At 37.4% G+C, this 19,819-nt stretch overlaps 1 protein-coding gene across 7 annotated transcripts in view; it reads left to right on the forward strand.

Moving 5' to 3' along the window:
* ZNF410 (zinc finger protein 410) overlaps nt 1–19,819 on the forward strand; it is a 49,210-nt gene that overhangs the window by 3,394 nt on the left and 25,997 nt on the right. For 5 of the 7 annotated variants that reach the window (XR_003422614.2, XM_027066122.2, XM_027066125.2 and 2 more), the window contains exons 2-5: nt 9,018–9,200; nt 10,169–10,304; nt 14,644–14,862; nt 16,042–16,233. Coding sequence is in view for 6 of the 7 variants with exons in the window: in XM_027066122.2 (XP_026921923.1) it covers nt 9,168–9,200; nt 10,169–10,304; nt 14,644–14,862; nt 16,042–16,233 (580 nt within the window). In the remaining variant the exon portion in view is untranslated. Of the gene's footprint in view, nt 1–7,573; nt 8,151–9,017; nt 9,201–10,168; nt 10,305–14,643; nt 14,863–16,041; nt 16,234–19,819 lie in introns of those variants that run through there. The other 2 variants (XM_053224698.1, XM_027066124.2) reach the window with 2 other exon arrangements.

The following is a 19,819-nucleotide window of genomic DNA, read 5'->3' on the forward strand; positions in this document are numbered from 1 at the left end:
ACCCACCAACCATGAGATCATGACCTGAGCCAAAGTTGGATGCTTAACCGACTGAGCCACCCAGGTGCCCCTAAAAAGATATTTACTACTGGAAAGAGAATAGAATGGAAGGTAGGCAAGAGTAGAAGCAGGGAGATGAGTTAGGTGGCACTAACAGTAGTTTAGGGCAAGTGTTAATGGTGGCCTGAAATAGGGTGGTGGATAGAAGTAGGTGGATTTGTTATCTTCATGGGACTTGCAGCTGGACTGGATATTGGGAGCAAAAGAAAGAAAGTAATAAAAATGATTCCTAAATGGGGTGCATGGTGGTCCTGTCTTAAGTAGAGGATTGTGGTGAGTGGGGCTGGCAGGGCATGATGGAAAACAGGCTTGAGAGAGAATTAATTTTAGACACATTAGAGATACCAAGTTTCAAACATTAAGTACAGGTACCAAGTAAGCAATTGTATATGCAGGTCTGCAGCTCAGGGACGTATCTGGGCTATAAATAAAAATTTTGGTGATCAGCACGCAGTGTTGTATTGAAGTGTTGAATTACTGTATCGTGTACCTGAAACTAATATTATGCTGTATGTTAACTAATTGGAGTTTAAATAAAAACTTTAAAAAATTTTGGAGACTATCATTTAAAGCCATGAACTTATGCTAAGAGGAGAGTGTAGCAAGAGAAGAGGTCCTGAATACTATCCTGAGGAATATTAGTATTTAGAGGCTGTGCAGGAAGAGTATAGAAGTTACCAAAGGAGGGACACCTGGATGGCTCAGTTAAGCTTTCAATTTTGGATCAGGTCATGATCTCAGTGAGCTTGAAGACCTACATCGGGCTTTGTACTGACGGTGCAGAACCTGCTTGGGATTCTCTCTCTGTCTCTCTCTCTCTCCCTCCATCTCTCTCTTTCTTGCTCTTTCTCTCAAAGAAAAAAAAAAGTTACCAAAGGAAACTGGAGGAATGGCAATGACAATAAGAGTAAAATGAGGAACATGTATCTTTGAAGCAAAAACAGTAAGTGTTTGAGGAAGGAGACAGTGCTTCTAAGGGATAATACCAGTTATGGCTCTGATTGCTTCAGAAGTAACCAGTTTGCTTCAGAAGAGGAATTTATAACAAGGATGTGGGCAGCTCATAGGATCAAAGGAAATGATGAAGTCCTTGGCTTCATAAAGGACAGGAATCTGAGCAGCCCCAGGGGAGGCTGCTAGCTGCATTACCGGAATGAATGGGCTGCTGCAGCAGTTTTCAGCCCTTTGTTACTTCTTTTAGAATTCACGTTCTGAGGAAAAGTGGCTGATTTGTTCAGTGCAGGTCAAGTGTCCAACAGTTGGTCAGTGAAGGAAAGAACACCTTAATCTGCAGTCTCACCAAAGGTGTATCCAATGGGGGAGGGGTACATCCCCAAACTAATGTAGATCCTGTCACCTAAGCAGGGGAAATGAATGTAGGACAATTAAAAACAATAGTTGTTCATTGCAAAGGTCAAATAAGATTAGGACTGCAGAGTGTCCATTGGATTTGATAACATGAAGATCTTTGGTACCCTTTACAAGAGAAGTTTTGGTGAAGTCTTGGGATTGAATAGTGACTGGAGATGAGAAAGTGGAGACAAGTCTTTTGATAAATTTGGCTCTGAAGGTTTGCAGAGAAAGGAGGAAGTCACTAGAATAAAAATGAGAGCTGTGGAATAGAACACCTCAGCAGATCCTGGGAAGGAAAAGGGAAGGCCCCAGATAAATCCTGTATCGCTAAGATTCATTCTGGCTTCACACTTCTATGTTCCAATTTTTTTTTCATTAGTACCTGTTACCACTTAACTATTAGAATTTAATCAACTTGCATAATATACTAGATATGAATATAAGAAGTTACCTGGCTTTTCTTTTCCTAGGGCTAGTATCTTATTAATTAATTAATTAATTATTTTGAGAGAGAGAGTGTGTGAGCATGAACTAAGGAGAAGGGCAGAGAGAGAGAGGGAGAGAGAGAGAGAGAAAGGCTCTCTACTCAGGAGCCCAACGTGGGGCTTGATCCCACCACCCTAGGATCATGACCTGAACTGAAATCAAGAGTTGATGCTTAACTGACTGAGCCACCCAGGCGCCCCTACAACTACCGTTTTATACCAAAATTTAAACTACTCCTTTTTAAATTTTAATTTTTGGCCTTTGTAATTCCCTGCCATTGGTAGGATTTTTGATGTAGTATTTTTCAGCTTTAGTGAAACATCATTTGGGTCTATATCTGTGGTCAGACATAGGTAGAAATGGAGGGAGCCAAGAAGCAGATTGGTGACCAATCGGGAAGAACCATGGTGTTTCTTAATTTCTTCCCTTTTTTTTCTTACCCCTTCCCTCCCTTCTTTCTGAAACTGGGTCAAGGTCAAGGCATTTTCTACCTCCCTCAAATAAGTACAGTACTGATATTCTGGACTTTGTTTTCCTAGGGTAGAATCACATTACTTTTTAGAAGCTGACACAATGATGTTCTGTTTCTTTCTTGAGCAGAGTAGTAAAAGCCCCTGATCATCTTTCCCTTTGGAATGCACTCCCTTCTGTACAGCAGTCAGAACTGAGGCAAGAGACCTGTATCAGTTATGTTCCTCTGTTGCTTGTTTAGTTTATTTTGGCTTGGTTTTTCCTCCCAATATTTCTCTGTGTAGCCTGCATTGATTTTTAGGCCATCTCCACCCTCTGGACACAGTGTTACCACTAACTAATTCCTGTCTTGTGTGAGGATTCAAGTAATTTCAGTTTCCCCAAGACTCTTATCAGTGATAATTGCTGACTTGTATATTTATAGCAGGTTTATATCTATGGTTTTATGTTTTATGGCTGAGTCTGTGTTTAACATATGTATTTTAGACTTTTGAAGATACTTTATAGTGTTTTTCAATCTGTGGGACATAATCTGTTAAGTAGTTTGTGAGATCACTTTAGTGGGTTTTATTTAAAAAAATTCAGAGTGCATGAGATTAACATAGGTTAGTATTGTTTCATGAAAATATGTTATTTGCATCTCAGCATGTGTTTCATTCTCTGAGGTATCATGGAAAATATATCTTACTGTGGGTTGCAGTCAAAATGTTTGAAAATCACTGCTTTATAGGAAATTTGGGCTCTGTAATAAAGGCAGATTTCTTAACCTTTTATAGTATACAATGCATTTGATAGATTTACTTGTCTCTTAAGCACTTATGCAGAGCTTTGTTTTTGAAGAATTTTGTAAGCGTTTCTGTTGACTGATAGGTAAATAGTCCTAGGTAGATTTGTTTCATCTGTATTTCAGATGAGTTACTTAGGGCCAAGAAGTTGAGTAGCTTGCCTATGTCTCAACCAAAAAGTCAGAGGTAGAATTTAGATTTTTGCTTTAGAGACCTTGGATTTTTTTTTTTTTTTTAATAAACATCTCAGCTTCTTTATTTAACTTGTTTAGCTACTTAGTATTAATGAATAATTTGCTGGATGATGTTGAGTGTACTGTAGAAGAATGCAGTTTATCAGACTTCAGTTCTCAGGATTTGTTTATTTGGCTAAAAACAGAAGGAGAATTGTTTTCAGGATGGTCTAGATCATAGAGATCTCTTTTGTCTTAAATCTGCTTTGCTTTTGTTATGAGTTCTCTCATTACCAATTTACAGAAGTTTTCAGGCCTTCCTGTACTTTGCTTTGGTTCATTGCAAAGATATCTATTGCCTGCATTCCTTTTAACCTTTAAGCTGACTATGGGATAGCATATTAACATATTCTGCTATTATTAACTATTAATATAATAGCAGTGGTAGGGCAGTGGATTTCTAAAAAATATAATTTGTGCTGGACCAAGATTTTTTTCTTTAAGCAGTCTAATATGCTTTGATGGCCAAAAGGAGCAATGCACACAGTAAAATTCAGTTGTTGGCATGGGTAGAGGGAGAAAGGGTCTGACTATTATCTCGTATTTATTAGACTTATCCCTGGGTTTCTGAGATCAGTTTGTTTTGTTGTGAACTCTATCCAGAACCAAGATGCCTTATTTATGACTTGTGAAAAATATGATTTGATGGGCCTATCCTTGGTTTGATGATGGTTAAATGTCATTATCTCCTTTGTTATTTAAAATGGGCTGAATTAGTAATTTTTCCAATATAAAAGGAAATAAGAATATAAATTTTGCCTGTCTACCAGGTAAAGATACAAAATAAAAATGAGCAACTATTAGTGTTCACATTAAAGAATTTGGGAGATGGGTCACCTGTGTGGCTCAGTCAGTTGAGCATCCGACTCTTGATTTTGGCTCAGATCATGATCCCAGGGTTGTGGGTTGAGCCCCCATGACTGGCTCCGTGCTAAGTGTGGAGCCTGCTTGAGATTCTCTCTCTCTCTCTCTCTCTCTCTCTCTCTCTCTCTCTGACCCTCTCTTATGCTCGTGGGTGCATTCTCTCTCTCTCAAAAACAGTAATAAAAATAAAGAATTTGGGGTGATGTATGTGACTACTTGGTATTGCATTTCTAGTATCTTAATTAATAAGAAAGCCTGGGAAGAAATCTCTTTGAGACCCATAATTACCTTGAAAATAGCTTCCTTTTGAGTAAGTGCAGTCCTAGTCACTCCCGTGTCATGCAAATTGCATTAATAAAGGAAAAACATTGCATTGCACACTATAGTGGCCCCCATACTGCCAAATTATTTTTATTATGATTACATTAAATATACTCAGACATAAAGCTATGTAGTAATTCTTATCCCTCCTACATTGAAGATCCCAGTAGCTTTTTTTTTTTCAAGTTTTCTTTTTTCTTTTTTTTGAGAGAGAGAGAGAGAGAGCATGAGCAGGGCAGGGGCAGAGAGCGCGAAGGAGAGAGAGAGAGAATCCTAAGCAGGTTCCGCATCACCAAAGCAGAGCCTGACACGGCGTTTGTGAGACCATGACCTGAACTGAAACCAAGAGTAGACAAAAACAAGAGTAGATGCTTAACAGCTGAGCCACCCAGGTGCCCCTATAGATTTATTTTTAATTGATGAATAGTTGACATATAGTGTTAAATTAGTTTCAGGTGTACAACATAGTGATTTGACAGTTTGATACATTACCACAATTTGATAGACTATTCAGTAAGCCTAGTTACCCACCTGCCACCATACAAACTTATTACAATATTAGCAGTCTAATATGTTTTGATGACTCTAAGGAACTGTGTACTTAGTACAGTTTAGGTTGTTACGATTATATCAGTTGTTGCCATGGAGTTAGATCTTTATGAGTAAGTATACAAATGTAAACTACACCATAAAACAAAATTCAAAATACCATTCATATTGTATGGTAGAGATGTTGTTTTGCTGAAATGAAGTACTTAATGTTGAACTTAATAGCGGAAAGATTTAGCCTTGGATTCGGGAATATATTTCATCGGTTTCTACATTTACCTTTAGTAATACTAATCCAGAGAATATCATACAAGGTAGTATTTATAGTGTCAAGACATTGTTAAGCAGCTTATGATAATGGGATCTCACATTTAACTAAAACTGACTAGAAGTCCTTGAATGACAGTTTTAATGAGGTTTTGTTTGATAACTGTAGAGTTAGAGTTGCCTTGTTCAAATGATAAGATTTGCATTGCAAATGAGAAGATAACACAGAATGGGAAAAGGTTTGTGCAAATCATTTATCTGATAAGGAGCTTATATCTAGAATATATAAAGAACTCTTACAACTCAACAATAAAAAGACCAATCAATTTAAAAAATGAGCCAACAATCTAAGTAAGTATTTCTCCTAAAAAGATGTACAAATGGCCTATAAGCACATGAAGAGATGTTCAAAACCACTAGCTATCAGGTAATGCAGTTCAGAACCACAATGGGTTACCATTCACACCCATTAAGAGAGCTATAATAATGTGTTGGTGAGGATATAGAGAAATCCACTGCTGGTGGGATTGTGAAATGGTGCAGACACTTTGGAAGACAGCCTGGTAATTCCTCACAAGGTTAAATAGAGTTGCCATGTGACCTAGCAATTCCACTTCTAGGTATGTATCCAAAAGAGTAAAAATACATGTCCACACAAAAACTTGTACGTCAATGTTCATGGCAGCTTTATTCATAATAGCCAAATTGTAGAAATAACCCAATGTCCATTAACTGTTACTTGGATAAATAAAATGTATATAGAATATTACTTGACAATAAAAAGAAATGCTGATACATGCTACAACAGGGAGGAACCTTGGAATCATTATGCTAAGTGATAGCAGCCAAGCACAAAAGATCATATGTATAACTCCATTTATATGAAATGTCCAGAATAGGCAAATCCATACAGACAGAAATAGACTAGTGGTTGCCTAGGTCTGGTCAGGGGAAGGTTTGGAAGGAAATGAGGAGTGATTGCTAATGGGTACAGGAGTTTCTTTTTGGGGGTGATAAAGTTGTTATAAAATTGATTTTGTGGGGCACCTGGATGGTTCAATTGATTAAGCGTCCAAATTCGGCTTAAGTTATGATCTTGTGGTTCGTGAGTTTGAGCCCTGCGTGGGGCTTTGTGCTGCTGACGGCTCAGAGCCTGGAGCCTGCTTCGGATTCTGTGTCTCCTTCTCTCTCTGCCCCTCCCCTGCTCATACTCTGTCTCTTTCTCTCTCTCAAAAATAAATAAACACTAAAAACATTTTAAAAATTGATTGTGGTTGTAGTTGCACAACTCTGTGAATATACTAAAAACAATTTAACCAAACTCTTTAAATGAGTGAATCGTATGGTATATAAATTATACCTCAGTGAAACTGTTACTTAAAGACTTACATTGCAGTTTTTGAAACCTGTTAAATGGATGATGGGAATTAAGAATAGAAACAGATTTAACTGCATATTTGCCATCACACTTTCAGCTAATAAACATAGCAGGTTGCTGTGTTAAACATGAGATTCACACAGTACACCTGATTTGGTACTGAGTACTCTAGTACAGATTCTTTTGAGGTCAGCCTGTCTGTTCTATGCTACTAGTCTCGCTTTAATTCACATTGTACATACAAACCACAAACTTGGGCACCAAACTTAGGCAGAACTCAATTATATATACCCTTTTGTTCTAGAAAATGCTTATGTTAATTTTTTTTAAAGATTATCACTGAAATGAGGGGCACCTGGGTGGCTCAGTCAGTTATGCATCTAACTCTTGGTTTTGGCTCAGGTCATGATCTCACAGTTCTTGAGATAGAGCCTGGCATCAAGCCCTTCCTTGGGCTCTGAGCTGACAGCACAGAGCCTGCTTGGTATTCTCTCTCTCTCTTTCTCTGCCCCTCCCCTGCTCACATGCACAGTTCTCTCTCTCTCTCTCTCTCTGTCTCAAAATAAACAAAACAGAAAGATTATCACTAAAATGAAGACACTAAAATAAAAAGATATCATGGATAGCCATGGACCCTTGAGAAATGGTGATCTAGAGGTGGCTCTTAAACTAGAAGAGAGGTGGTAGCTTCCCTCTTTAAATTGTTATTACAGCTTTGCCAAACTATCTAAGATCTAGTATATGATTTTTCTCTTGTTCAGTGCACATATTCATGAACTTCATTTTTTTTTTTTTCATTTCTCTTTAGGTAAGGGTACTAGAAATGCAGCTAACACCATTCTTTTCTAAGAACCTTAACAAATATAAAGGAGAGTGAATAGTTGCGTAGTTTCCTAGAGATTTTACAATCCTGTAAAATCAAAGTTGGAGGAACCTTAAGGATAACTTAAACATTTGGTAATTTCTTGGCTTCTTGAGATGAGCTGGAATTGGGGAAAAGGAATTCTTAAATCCTGGTGTTCCAAGATCAGATGTAGATAGATGTAATCACCATTCATGCCAACCTGCTCTGTAGGTGTGAGTTCTGGTTCTGCAACTTCATAAGTGATGTACTGAGCCTTGGTTCCTTCTTCTGTGAAAAAGAGAGATGGATAAATCACATTGAACTATTATGTATAGTCATTGCATAAGAAAAAACACATGTAAAAGGAAAAGTCAGGAATTTATGATACTTGGTTTTATGTGGGAAACTTAAATAAAAGGACACTTTCACTTACATCTTGTGAATTATTTTTTTACGATGAAAATGAGGATTTCTGGAAGCTAGCAAGGGGGAGGGGAAGGAACCAAAAGGACAATGAACAGAAATGAAAATTTATTCAGGTACTTCTATATGTTCTTTTTGTAGAGTAAGTCTGCCTTTTCTAACCTAGTCAACCTTGGTATTCATTGAAAATTCCCATCCTGGGTACATTTTACGCTGTATGGTTAGTTTGTATATAGCAGTGTTCCCAATTTTAGCAACAATTGTACAAAATAAAGTGGACTTATTTGTCAAAATTCTGAAAAAAAATTAAGCTATAAGAAAATAAGAATTTTAATTATGGGGGAAAACAGCTGCATCGGGGTCCCAAGGGTACTACTTTTGGGAAACACTGTTCAAATTTTCACTGTGTAACTACTTTTAGAAAGATGGGGAAATTGAGAAAAGAAAAATAAGTCACACCAGCCTATACCACCTAACATAGCTACTATCATAGTTGTGTAAATTCCCTTTTACCTTCTTAACTAGTTTTAATAATAGCAAGTGTATACTTCTGAATTTTGTTTTTGTAATTTAACATGTCATTAGCATTTTTTGTTGTTGCATTGTTTTCATAACCGTATTTTTAAGTGACAGTGCCATAACCTAATTAACTATTCCCTGAATGTTGGGTATATATGTCTATTTATATCTTGCTTGCAGTTGTTTGTTATCACAGATGCTAACAAGAAATTCTTTGGGCACATACCTTTTTCCATTTTTAAGAACTTTTCTAAAATAGATATTAGAATTAGGAATTCTCTAAATACAACTTTTAATGGATTTTGACACCTGTTGGGTTTGTTCTATTTAAAACAAGTGTTTGGGCTGAATTCGTTATTTTTTGCTTGTTGTGATTTTTGGATACGTGGAGAAGTGCCTTTGTTTATTTAGCTGCATTTTTTCACTACTCTAATTCTCTCTTTCTCTCTCTTATCTTTTTTTAGGCTAAATTGATTATCCACTCAGCACAGCATCTTACAGGAAAAGCATAGCATTTCCTAAAGGAATATGAGCATAGCAGGAAGGTGTCATTGACTCTGAATTAAATTTTTAACCTGTCCCCTCAACAGCTATAGGATTTGGAAGCTGAATCAATGTTATCAGATGAGTTAGAATCCAAACCAGAGGTGAGCCAAGGCAGCACTTTTTGTTTATTTATTTATATTTTTTTGTGGGCTATCTTCCAGAGTTCATCCTTAGTTCAGGAGTCAACCAACTTTTTCTATAATGAACCAGATAGTAAATATTTAAAGTTTTTGTGGACTGTATGGTTTTGATTATAACTACTAGTTTGTTATTTTTTCTGTCACTAAGTACTTTAAAAACTTTGTTTTTACCTATCACTTTTTATATTTATTTAAGTAAGTGTAAGTTAGTATACATCTAGATAATTGCATAATGACCAAATTTTTATATAGATGGTGTATATGTGTATGTGTATATACATATGTAAATTTTTACTGCCACAACCATTTTTAAATTAATTTTGTATATGTCTGAAAGTGTTTTCTTCCTAAATGTGATTAGATGATTTAAACATTTTTTATTTTTATTCATTTTTCTCACATAATTTTAGTATATCTGTGTTGCATAGTGGAAAGTTCAATGAATTTGGAATCAGGGTACATAAGTTGGAAGACTTACTTCTCCTAAGTAGTCATGTGATCTTAGACAACTTATTTGATGTCTTCAACTTGATTCCTTGTCTTTAAAATACATGTTCAGTCTTAACTGAATTATACTGATGATTAAATGAGCCAGTACTCAAAAAAGTGCTTTGTAAAATGTAATCAGTACAATGCAGTTGACTTCTTAATAGCCTTCATTTAAAAATAAAATTATTTTTGTATTTTCTCTGATAGAAGGTGATAGAGGTTAACTTAATTATATAATTCAGCTTTTCTTTAGAACAGTGCACTTGATAAAAATAACTTTAAATGTTATTTTATATAGTGAATCTAGTTTTTCTATGAACGTGGTTGAGACTAGCAAGCAATGAAGACTTAATTACATTATCAACTTTTGGTAAATTCAACGGTTTAGATTCATTCCTAACAACTTGTATTTTTCAATATTGTCTCCCCCACACCCTCAGCTCCTGGTACAGTTCGTTCAGAATACATCCATCCCATTGGGACAGGGGCTAGTAGAATCAGAAGCTAAAGACATTACTTGCTTGTCCCTCCTTCCGGTGACTGAGGCCTCAGAATGCAGTCGGCTAATGTTACCAGGTAAAAATTAAGATCACAAGAAATAAGATAAGCAAGTCTTAAGAGCTTAGCCTGCTCTGTGATACTGGTGAGATGAGATAACTGACTGGTAGCAACTGTAAAAATTAGGAATCATAGAGAATAAGCAGCCACGGAAGTCACAAGTGCATTGGTAATTTAAGCTATAGTAATGGATAGGATCATTCATAGAATGTGAGAGTGAGAAGAAAAGATCAAAGTGGAATTCCCTATTCAAGGTACAGGGTAAAGCAGGAGAGCCTGCTGTAAAGCAGGAGAATCAATGTGTCGGATGCTTCTAAGAAGCCCATGAGATAGGGACTATCCCAATGAGATAGGACCAACAAGGCCATTGTTGACCTTGGCTGGACCTGCTCCATGGAAAGAGAGTGGCAAGCCAGGCTGCAGTGGGTTGAGGTATCAGTGCAAGCTAAGTGTAGTTGAGGAAGTAACTACACTTTCTAAATTTTTTTTTTTCAACGTTTATTTATTTTTGGGACAGAGAGAGACAGAGCATGAACGGGCGAGGGGTAGAGAGAGAGGGAGACACAGAATCGGAAACAGGCTCCAGGCTCCTAGCCATCAGCCCAGAGCCCGACACAGGGCTCGAACTCACGGACCGTGAGATTGTGACCTGGCTGAAGTCAGACGCTTAACCAACTGCGCCACCCAGGCGCCCCAAGTAACTACACTTTCTAAAGGCTCTCTTGCTAGGGGAGGAAAAAAGGACAGAAAGTAGATGGCAGAATTCTTTTTTAAGGTCTGAAATATTTGAAGATGGTTTTATGCTGAGGAAAGAGCCAGTTAGAGCAGAAAGAATGGATAATTAGTGGGGAGTCTCTAGGAGAGGTAGGAAGAGGCAGAATGCTGATCATGGGTAGTGAGATTAATTTTGGATGGGGAAAAGGAGATCCTATCACTTGACTATTAGAAAGAAGAACATTATTTTTGGATGCAGTGAATTCTTTATTTTCTGGAAATTGGAATGTTTAAAATTTGGAATGCTGTAAAACCTTGGTTTGTGAGCATAATTTGTTCTGGAAACATGCTTGTAATCCAAGGCACTTATATATCAAAGTGAATTTCCCCATAAGAAATAATGGGAACTCAGATGATTCATTCCACAACCCAAAAATATTCATATAAAAATGATTATAATACTGTAATATAATACAAAATAATAAAGAAAAATAAACAAAGTAACCTGCACTTACTTTTGAAAGCCTTCGTGGCTGGCGTGAGGGAGACGAGAGAGCAGGGTTATTATGTACGATGACTTTCACTATCATTAATGGAATCACTGCTATCTATTGGCTCAGTGGAGTCTTTTTCTTTTTCTGCAACTTTAACAAGGAACCTATCCAATGACCTGGAATTGAAGCAAAACATTCTTAAGCTTACTTGTGGATGGAAAAGCAAAGGACTGACTGTCCATAGGTGCTTTGAAGTGACAAAAAATACACTAGTGCTAGCTGTGGTCACCTTCCAATGTTCTGAAAAGTCACTGATTTCTGACAAACACCATGGCCTGAGACCAAGCATGTGAGCATGGGAGGCCATCACCCACCCACAATCCCACAGTGAGCAAGTGAACGAGAGAGAGAGAGAGAGAGAGAGAAGAACCACTGGCTTAGTTGTGATCACGTGACGTTCGGTGTCACATATTACTCATATTGCAAGACATTGTTCATTTATCAAGTTAAAATTTATTAGAAATGTTTGCTTGTCTCACAGAACACTCACAGAACAAGTTACTCACAATGTATTGATATTAAATCGGGACGGTCACCTATTGGTGATTAGTGATAACTTGTATGTTACAAAGTCTTCTGGTTACTATCCTCTAGTGGTATTCTTTTTTGATTTTTTGAAGTGACTTTAAAATCTTTTTCAATGTTTAAAGATTCAAGAATGACAGATATATTCAACCAACCAATGTTGACTTAAGGTTTCCATATCTAGCTGGCTCCTAGCTTTCCCATATCTTCTATCATTCAGCTCCTGTTTTTCGACTGGTATGTAGGAGTTTTTCCAAATCCTTGTGGGTTTTCAATATGTGTAAATTTCCATGTGCTAATAAATTTTGATCTTCATTAGGCATAAAAAATTTTTTTCTCCTAATTTAAATTTGTTGAGTATTTTAACAATAATGAAGTGAAAAGAGGAACAAAAGCATCTACCTTAACTTTTAGTTTTAATTTTGATTAAAATTTTTTTATTTATTTTATTTTTTTAAGTTTTTATTTATTGGGGCACCTGGGTGGCTCAGTTGGTTAAGTGTCCCACTCCTGATTTTGGCTCAGGTCATGATCTTGTGGTTCGTGGGTTCAAGCCCTGTGTCGGGCTCTATGCTTGCAGTGTGGAATCTGCTTGGGATTCTCTCTGTCTCTCTATCTCTGCTCTTCCTCTGGTCATGCTCTCTTTCTCTTTCAAAATAAATAAAACTTTAAAAATTTTTTAAAGTTTTTATTTATAGATTCATTTAAGTAAGCTCTACACCCAATGTGGGGCTTGAACTATGACCCTGAGATCATGAGTCATGTGTTCTTCAGACTCAGCCAGCCAGGTACCCTGATTAAAAATATTTTAGATAACCAGGGCGCCTGGGTGGCGAAGTCGGTTAAGTGTCTGACTTTGGCTCAGGTCTGATATCACCATTTGTTAGTTTGAGTCCCGCATTAGGCTCTGTGCTGACAGCTCAGAGCATGGAGCCTGCTTTGGATTCTGTGTCTCCCTCTCTGTCTTACCCTCCCCCACTTGCACTCTGTGTCTCTCTCTCTCTTAAAAATAAATAAACATTAAAAAATAAAAATATTTTAGATGACCAATTATCAATAATAATACATGAAAATCCATGTACTCACCTCCTAGTTCATGAAACATAATATTACAAACACAAACATACCTGCACATACCTCCCGAACCTTATTCCCCTCCATCTTAAACATATGTGTATCATTCCATGAATGATGTTTTCTTTTTAGTTGGGATATGTCATAGATACAGAAAAATATAAAACCCTATGCTTAAGCATTTTGAAGAATTATTATAAAGAAGATACCTACCACCCAATCAAGAAGTAGAACCTTGCCAGCTACCAGGCCCTCCTTGGGTTCTTCCCTCATAAAGACAACCTCCGTTTTTCAATAGGTCACCACTATCCTCAATTTTTTGACCATTATTTGTTTTCCAAGTTCAGCCATCCAAGTCTAAGCAATGCAGTTTAATCTTAGGTGTTTTCAGACTTTAAATGAATGAAACTGTACGTTGTTGTACCTTTTTTCCGTTAACTGTAGTTGTGAGATTAATCTTTGTCTGTATAGTTGTGGTTTGTTTGGTTTCATTGCCGTATAGTGTTTTGTTATATGAGTGTAACCACAACTTCTTTATCCATAACACTGTTGATGTATATTTAGTTATTTTCCAGCATTGTACTATGACAAACAGTGCTGCTATGAACTTAAAAAATTTTTTTGTGTGTATGGTAACATATACGTAACTTAAGATTTACCATTTAAACCAGTTACCCATTTTAACCACTTAAATCTACCATTTAACCAGTTCTGTGGCACATTCATATTGTGCTACTTCATTAGGTTTTGAAATGGCAACACCATCCGTAGGCTTCCACTTTCATTCCTATAATCTTATTTGTTATTTCCTTTAAAAAAAAAAAGGAAAAAAATTACCTGCCTTTTATAAAGATGAATGAAACCCCTGAAGACATTGGATGCTTTGTCACTGTAGTGCAGTTGCTCATTTCATTGCAGCCAAAACCTTTGGAAATTCATCCCTGCCCTTAGAATAAAGTTCTAGAGAGCAAGTCTTCTGAATTACTTCTTTACATTTCAGTGTAAATCTAGAGGTATAATAAAACATATTGGCGATTCTATAAAATTTCAATTATTTCTCAGGCTGTGTTTTTTTCCCCTAATGACTCAACAGAGCTGTCACATACATGCTATAAAAATTAAAGGGAGGGACTTCTTCCCAAGAAAAATAAAAATTTAGATCCTATTCTTGAGTTAGTATTCATTGTATAACTGTATTTTTCAAGGGAAAAGTACTAATTTCTGACCTCAAAGACAAACGTTTATAATGTCCAAATGTGGATGGTTGGTTGATAGTTACTGCCGAGTGTCAGACAAGTCTATCCTTCACATTTCAGCTGACTCCCTTTAAAACTTAAAGTTATCTCTTTGTTCTTTCTTGAGGCAAGTTTTGTATTTGTAAAATAAAAATGCTGCTGCATAAGGGATGTTATAAGGGTATTAGAGGCTACGTTTGGTGAGCTCCTTGGAGATAGGTGCTACGTAAAGCCATGGTATTTTCCCTTTGCTAGATGATACTCCAAGTCATACAAACTCCTCCAAGGAGGTCCCTTCCTCGGCCGTGTTGAGAAGCCTTCAGGTGAATGTGGGTCCAGACGGAGAAGAGACGAGGGCTCAGACTGTACAGAAGTCCCCGGAGTTTTTGTCCGCTCCAGAGTCTCCTAGCTTGTTGCAAGATCTACAGCCAAGTGATAGCACTTCTTTTATTCTTCTTAACCTAACAAGAGCAGGTATCCTTTATCCTTTTCTGAACTGTGCTAATGCTTAAGGAAAAAAACTGGGGGTGGGGCATATTTAATTCAGTCATACTTAAAAGAAGCCTTATATTTTAGAGAATTGGTATAGTCTGGTGATCAGTAGAATGTGTAGAGGGAGAAGGCAGACTCTAGGATGACTCAGAAGTTTCTTGTTTGGGAAATTCGGTTGTGCCATTCAGCAAGATAACCCAAGAACAGAGTTGTGGGGAGGATGATTAGTTCCAGTTGTGCTTGTTGATGTTGGGATCAGAGGGACATTCATGAGGAGGTGTCCTTTAGAGAGTTAGAAACAGGAATCTAAAGTTCTAGAATTGTCTTGTGTGAAATAAGTTGTTTTGGTGCTTATCAGCATTCAGGAAATATATGAAACAACGAACATGGATTCTTTGACTCAGGAGCATAAACAGAAAAGATGGCAAATCTGGGATCCTGGAAAAAAAAAAAAAACACTTAAAAGGGTAACAGAAGAATGGGAAGAAGTTGCTAGAGAGGGATAAAGAAAACAGAAGGAGAGTGGTGTGGGAGAAGCCAAGAGAGGGAGAAGTCTTAAAGAAGAAAGGTAGTACAAATACCACAGGATGGGATAGTGAGATGAGGGCTGGGAAGTGTGTGTATCTGGTGACCTCTGCAAGAGCACTTGTTATTGAGGTGATGGAGGTATGGAGGCCAGGGTTAGAGGTGGGGAGTGGATAGCAGATGAGAAAGTGGATACAAAAGTTAGAAGTTACACTTGTTTAGGAAATTTGACTGTGAAACAGTGAATAGCTACAGAAGTACTTGGGATTTTTTCTTCTCGTTAAAATAAAAATGGGCGAGACAGATTTAAAGGCTATAAAGGGAGATTGTAACATGGCCAGTAGGGAGGAATGGCTCACAGATGGCCGAGAGGAGATAACTGAAGGATAGGGTCAGCATACTAGAGGTGAGGGTTAGCTTGTTTGCCAGGGAGGACAGCTTTGCCTCAGAAACAGGAGGAGGTAAGAAAAGTCTGTTGGCTAGGAGTGAAAAGGTGATAAACTAATGTTGTAGGAGAACAGAAACCTAAGGTGAGAGGTGAAAATCTGGAATAGCTGGTTTCAGGACACATGAGGCAGGGCCAATAAAAGGATTACTTGATAGGTATCTTTCACATATCCTCTTTTTTTCTTCCAGGTCTGGGCTCTTCAGCTGAGCACTTAGTATTTGTACAAGATGAGGCGGAGGATTCAGGGAATGATTTCCTCTCCAGTGAGAGCACGGATAGTAGTATTCCATGGTTCCTCCGGGTTCAGGAGTTGGCTCATGATAGTTTGATTGCTGCTACTCGCGCACAACTGGCAAAGAATGCAAAAACCAGCAGCAATGGTGAGTCCCCTGTGGTGGGGTTTGTTTGTTTGTTTGTTTTCATTTTCAGTATTCTGTGTGCAGATTTTGGTAATGCAATGCCTGTATTTCGAGTTGACCATAATCCAAGTTATTTTATTGGTGAGAGCAGAAGGCTAGAAATGTGTAAATTATCTTATTTTCTATAAAATAACATAACCATGTGCAAAATGTAGTTACACTAGCATCCTCAGTTGTCAGCTTTAAATAATGTACAGAGCCCTTTTAAAGGGAAAACATTTCCCAGATCTTGATGTTATCTTGAATTGTTTTTATTATAATGTTCCCTATACTTAGAGCTTTTATACCACTACAACATCAAAACAGTTTCACCAATTAATAGACATAAAATTACAAAACCAGTGAAAACAAAGTTAATAGTCAGTGTGGCAGATAATGGTGTTTTGCTGAAACTGAATTGCTACTCGTTGCAATTTAGAAATTTTAGTAACTACCGCTGCCTTTTTTGGCAGGGGAACCAGTTCATCTCATGACCTCTAAATATCCAAACAGGCTGTAGTGCTATTTCTTTTGAGTTCAGCATGCCTGTACTCCTTACTCTGTGCGACTTTTCTCTATCTAGTAATTTTCAAATGTGGTCCTTGAACCATCAGCATCACCTGGAAACTTAGAAATGCAAATTGTCAGGTTCTCGTCCTACTGAATCAGAAACATGCAGTCTTTTAGTGAGCCCTCTCTGTGGTTCCAGTGCATGTTAAAACTTGAGAACCAGGACTCTATTTAAAGCACTCCTAAACCAGTGCACAACCTTTGCTTATGCCATAATAGTTTTTGTTTTAGAGCTGCTTCTATATTTCTCTCTAATCTGTGACAGTTAAGGTACTACAGCAAATTATTAAGGTGCACACTATCATTATCACAAACCAAACTTAAGCCCTGAAATCTTACATTGGTACCTAGCTATTTAGAGCTCGTGAAGATGATCTAGAATATGCTTATGATTATTTTGTGATCAACATGCAAGTGAAAATTAAAAACTTTCTCATACAGGGGTGCCTGGGTGGCTCAGTCATTTAAGTTCGTGAGACACTGTTCTGTGCTGACACTGTGGAACCACCTTGTGATTCTCTCCCTCTCCTCTCTCTCTCTCTGTCCCTCCCCCATGCTTGGTGTGCGAGTGTGTGCGTGCACACGCTCTCTCTCAAAATAACTAAATTAAAAAAAAAAAAAACAACAACAACTTTCTCATACAGAACTGAAGGATTCCTGAGAATATTTCAGAGTATTCCAGTTTTAGAAACATTAACCTAAATCTTTCCTGTATTGAGAACTCCAGACTACTTTTTTTTTTAAAGTTTTTCTTTAGATTCCAGTTAGTTAACATAGAGTGTAATATTAGTTTCAGGTGTACAGTATAGTGATTCAACACTTTCATATGTCACCTAGTGGTCGTCACAATAAGTGCCCTCCTTAATCCCCATCCCCTGTTTCACCCATCCCCTTACCCATCTCCCCTCAGGTGACCATCAGTTCTCTATAGTTGAGAGTCTGTTTCTTGGTCTGCCTCTCTCTCTTTTTCCCCCTTTTGCTTTTTTGTTTTGTTTTTAAAACTCTGTGAGTGAAATCATACAGTATTTGCCCTTCTCTGACTTATTTCACTTAGCATAATACTCTTTAGCTGTATCCATGTCATTGCAAAGAGAACTTCAGACTTCTGTTAGGTTCAAAATAATTAGCTCTGCTTTGACTACTGTAGTGTTGCTTAGCTTGGTCCCTTTTACTATTTTGGGGGGCTCTAAAGTTCAGATTCTTCCTGAGATGCTTTTCCTAATCTGTGGATCCCAAAACCTTCAGCATCTCTTTGTTGCACTACGGAAGTAGTGTTGTATGTGCCATTAAGAAGCTGTGTAGGGAGGGAACTTGGGGTTTGGAATCTGGAGACCTGGGATCCAGACCTGGTGCTGTCATTAACTAGTTCTCTGCCTGGGGAATTTAAACTCCTTACCTTCAGTTTTCTCTTGTTCAGAACATAGAGATCAAGTAGCTTACCAGATTTGGTTGTTTTAGATATTTAAATAAGATTCTGTCTGGGAAATGCTTTATAATTAACAAAGCATTTTGTGATATTTTCATTACTCTCAAAATATGTTAACTTACTACCCAAACAACTACTTTGTATGCTAAAATATAAAGTCAGCCCAAATATATGACCATCTTTTATTTTGTCAATGACGTGATTTCATAAAACCTTTTTGGGGGGGCTAACTTAGATATATAAACCTTTAGGCATGTAGTTAAAATTAAACATTGAAAGTTTAGTTTTTTGAAAATTTTATTGTTTGTTTGTTTGTTTGTTTATTTATTTATCAAATTAGCTAACATACAGTGTTGTCTTGGCTTCAGGAGTAGATTCCCATGATTCATCACTTACATACAACACCCAATGCTCATCCCAACAATTGCCCTCCTCAATGCCCATCCCCAGCCCATTTTTTTTCCCCAGCCCCCCCAACCCCACCCCCATCAACCCTCAGTTTGTTCTTTGTATTTAAGAGTCTTATGGTTTGCCTCCCTCTCTGTTTGTATCTAATTTTTCTTTCCCTTCCCCTATGGTCTTCTGTTAAGTTTCTCAAACTCCATATACGAGTGAAATCATATGGCATCTGTCTTTCTCTGGCTTATTTCTCTTAGCATAATACCTTCCAGTTCCATCCATGTTGTTGCAAATGGCATGATTTCATTCTTTTTCATTGCTGAGTAGTATTCCATTTAATATATATACCACATCTTTATTCATCAGTCAGTGGACATTTGGGCTCTTTCCATAATTTGGCTACAGTTGGTAGTGCTGCTATAAACATTGGGGTGCATGTGCCCCTGTGAATCAGCATTCCTGTATCCTTTGGATAAATTCCTAGTAGTGTTACTGTTGGGTTATAAGATAATTCCATTTTTAATTTTTTGAGAAACCTCCATACTTTTTTCCAGAGTGGCTGCACCAGTTTATATTCCCACCAACAGCGCAAGAGGATTCCCTTTCTCCACATCCTCACCAACATTTCTTGTTTCCTGACTTGTTAATTTTAGCCACTCTGACCAGTGTGAGGTGATATCTTAATGTGCTTTTGGTTTGTATTTCCTTCATGATGAGCAGTATTGAGCATCTTTTCATGTGGTTGTTTGCCATCTGGATGTCTTCTTTGGAAGTGTCTATTCCAGTCGTCTGTCCATTTCTTCACTGGATTATTTGTTTTTCGGGTGTTGAGTTTGGTAAATTCTTTATAAATTTTTGATACTAACCCTTTATCCAATGTGTCATTTGCAGATATCTTCTCCCATTCCGTAGGTTGTCTTTTAGTTTTGTTGATTGTTTCCTTTGCTGTGCAGAAGCTTTTTATTGTGATGAGGTTCCAGTAGTTCATTTTTGCTTTTATTTCCCTTGCCTTCAGAGACATGTCATGTAAGAAGTTGCTGTGGTCAAGCTCAAAGAGGTTGCTGCATGTTTTCTCCAATAGGATTTTGATGGTATCCTGTCTCACATTTAGGTCTTTCATCCATTTTGAATTTATTTTTGTGTATAGTGTAAGAAAGTGGTCCATTTTCATTC

Source organism: Acinonyx jubatus, chromosome B3 (genome assembly GCF_027475565.1).
Source record: "Acinonyx jubatus isolate Ajub_Pintada_27869175 chromosome B3, VMU_Ajub_asm_v1.0, whole genome shotgun sequence".
NCBI lineage: Eukaryota > Metazoa > Chordata > Mammalia > Carnivora > Felidae > Acinonyx > Acinonyx jubatus.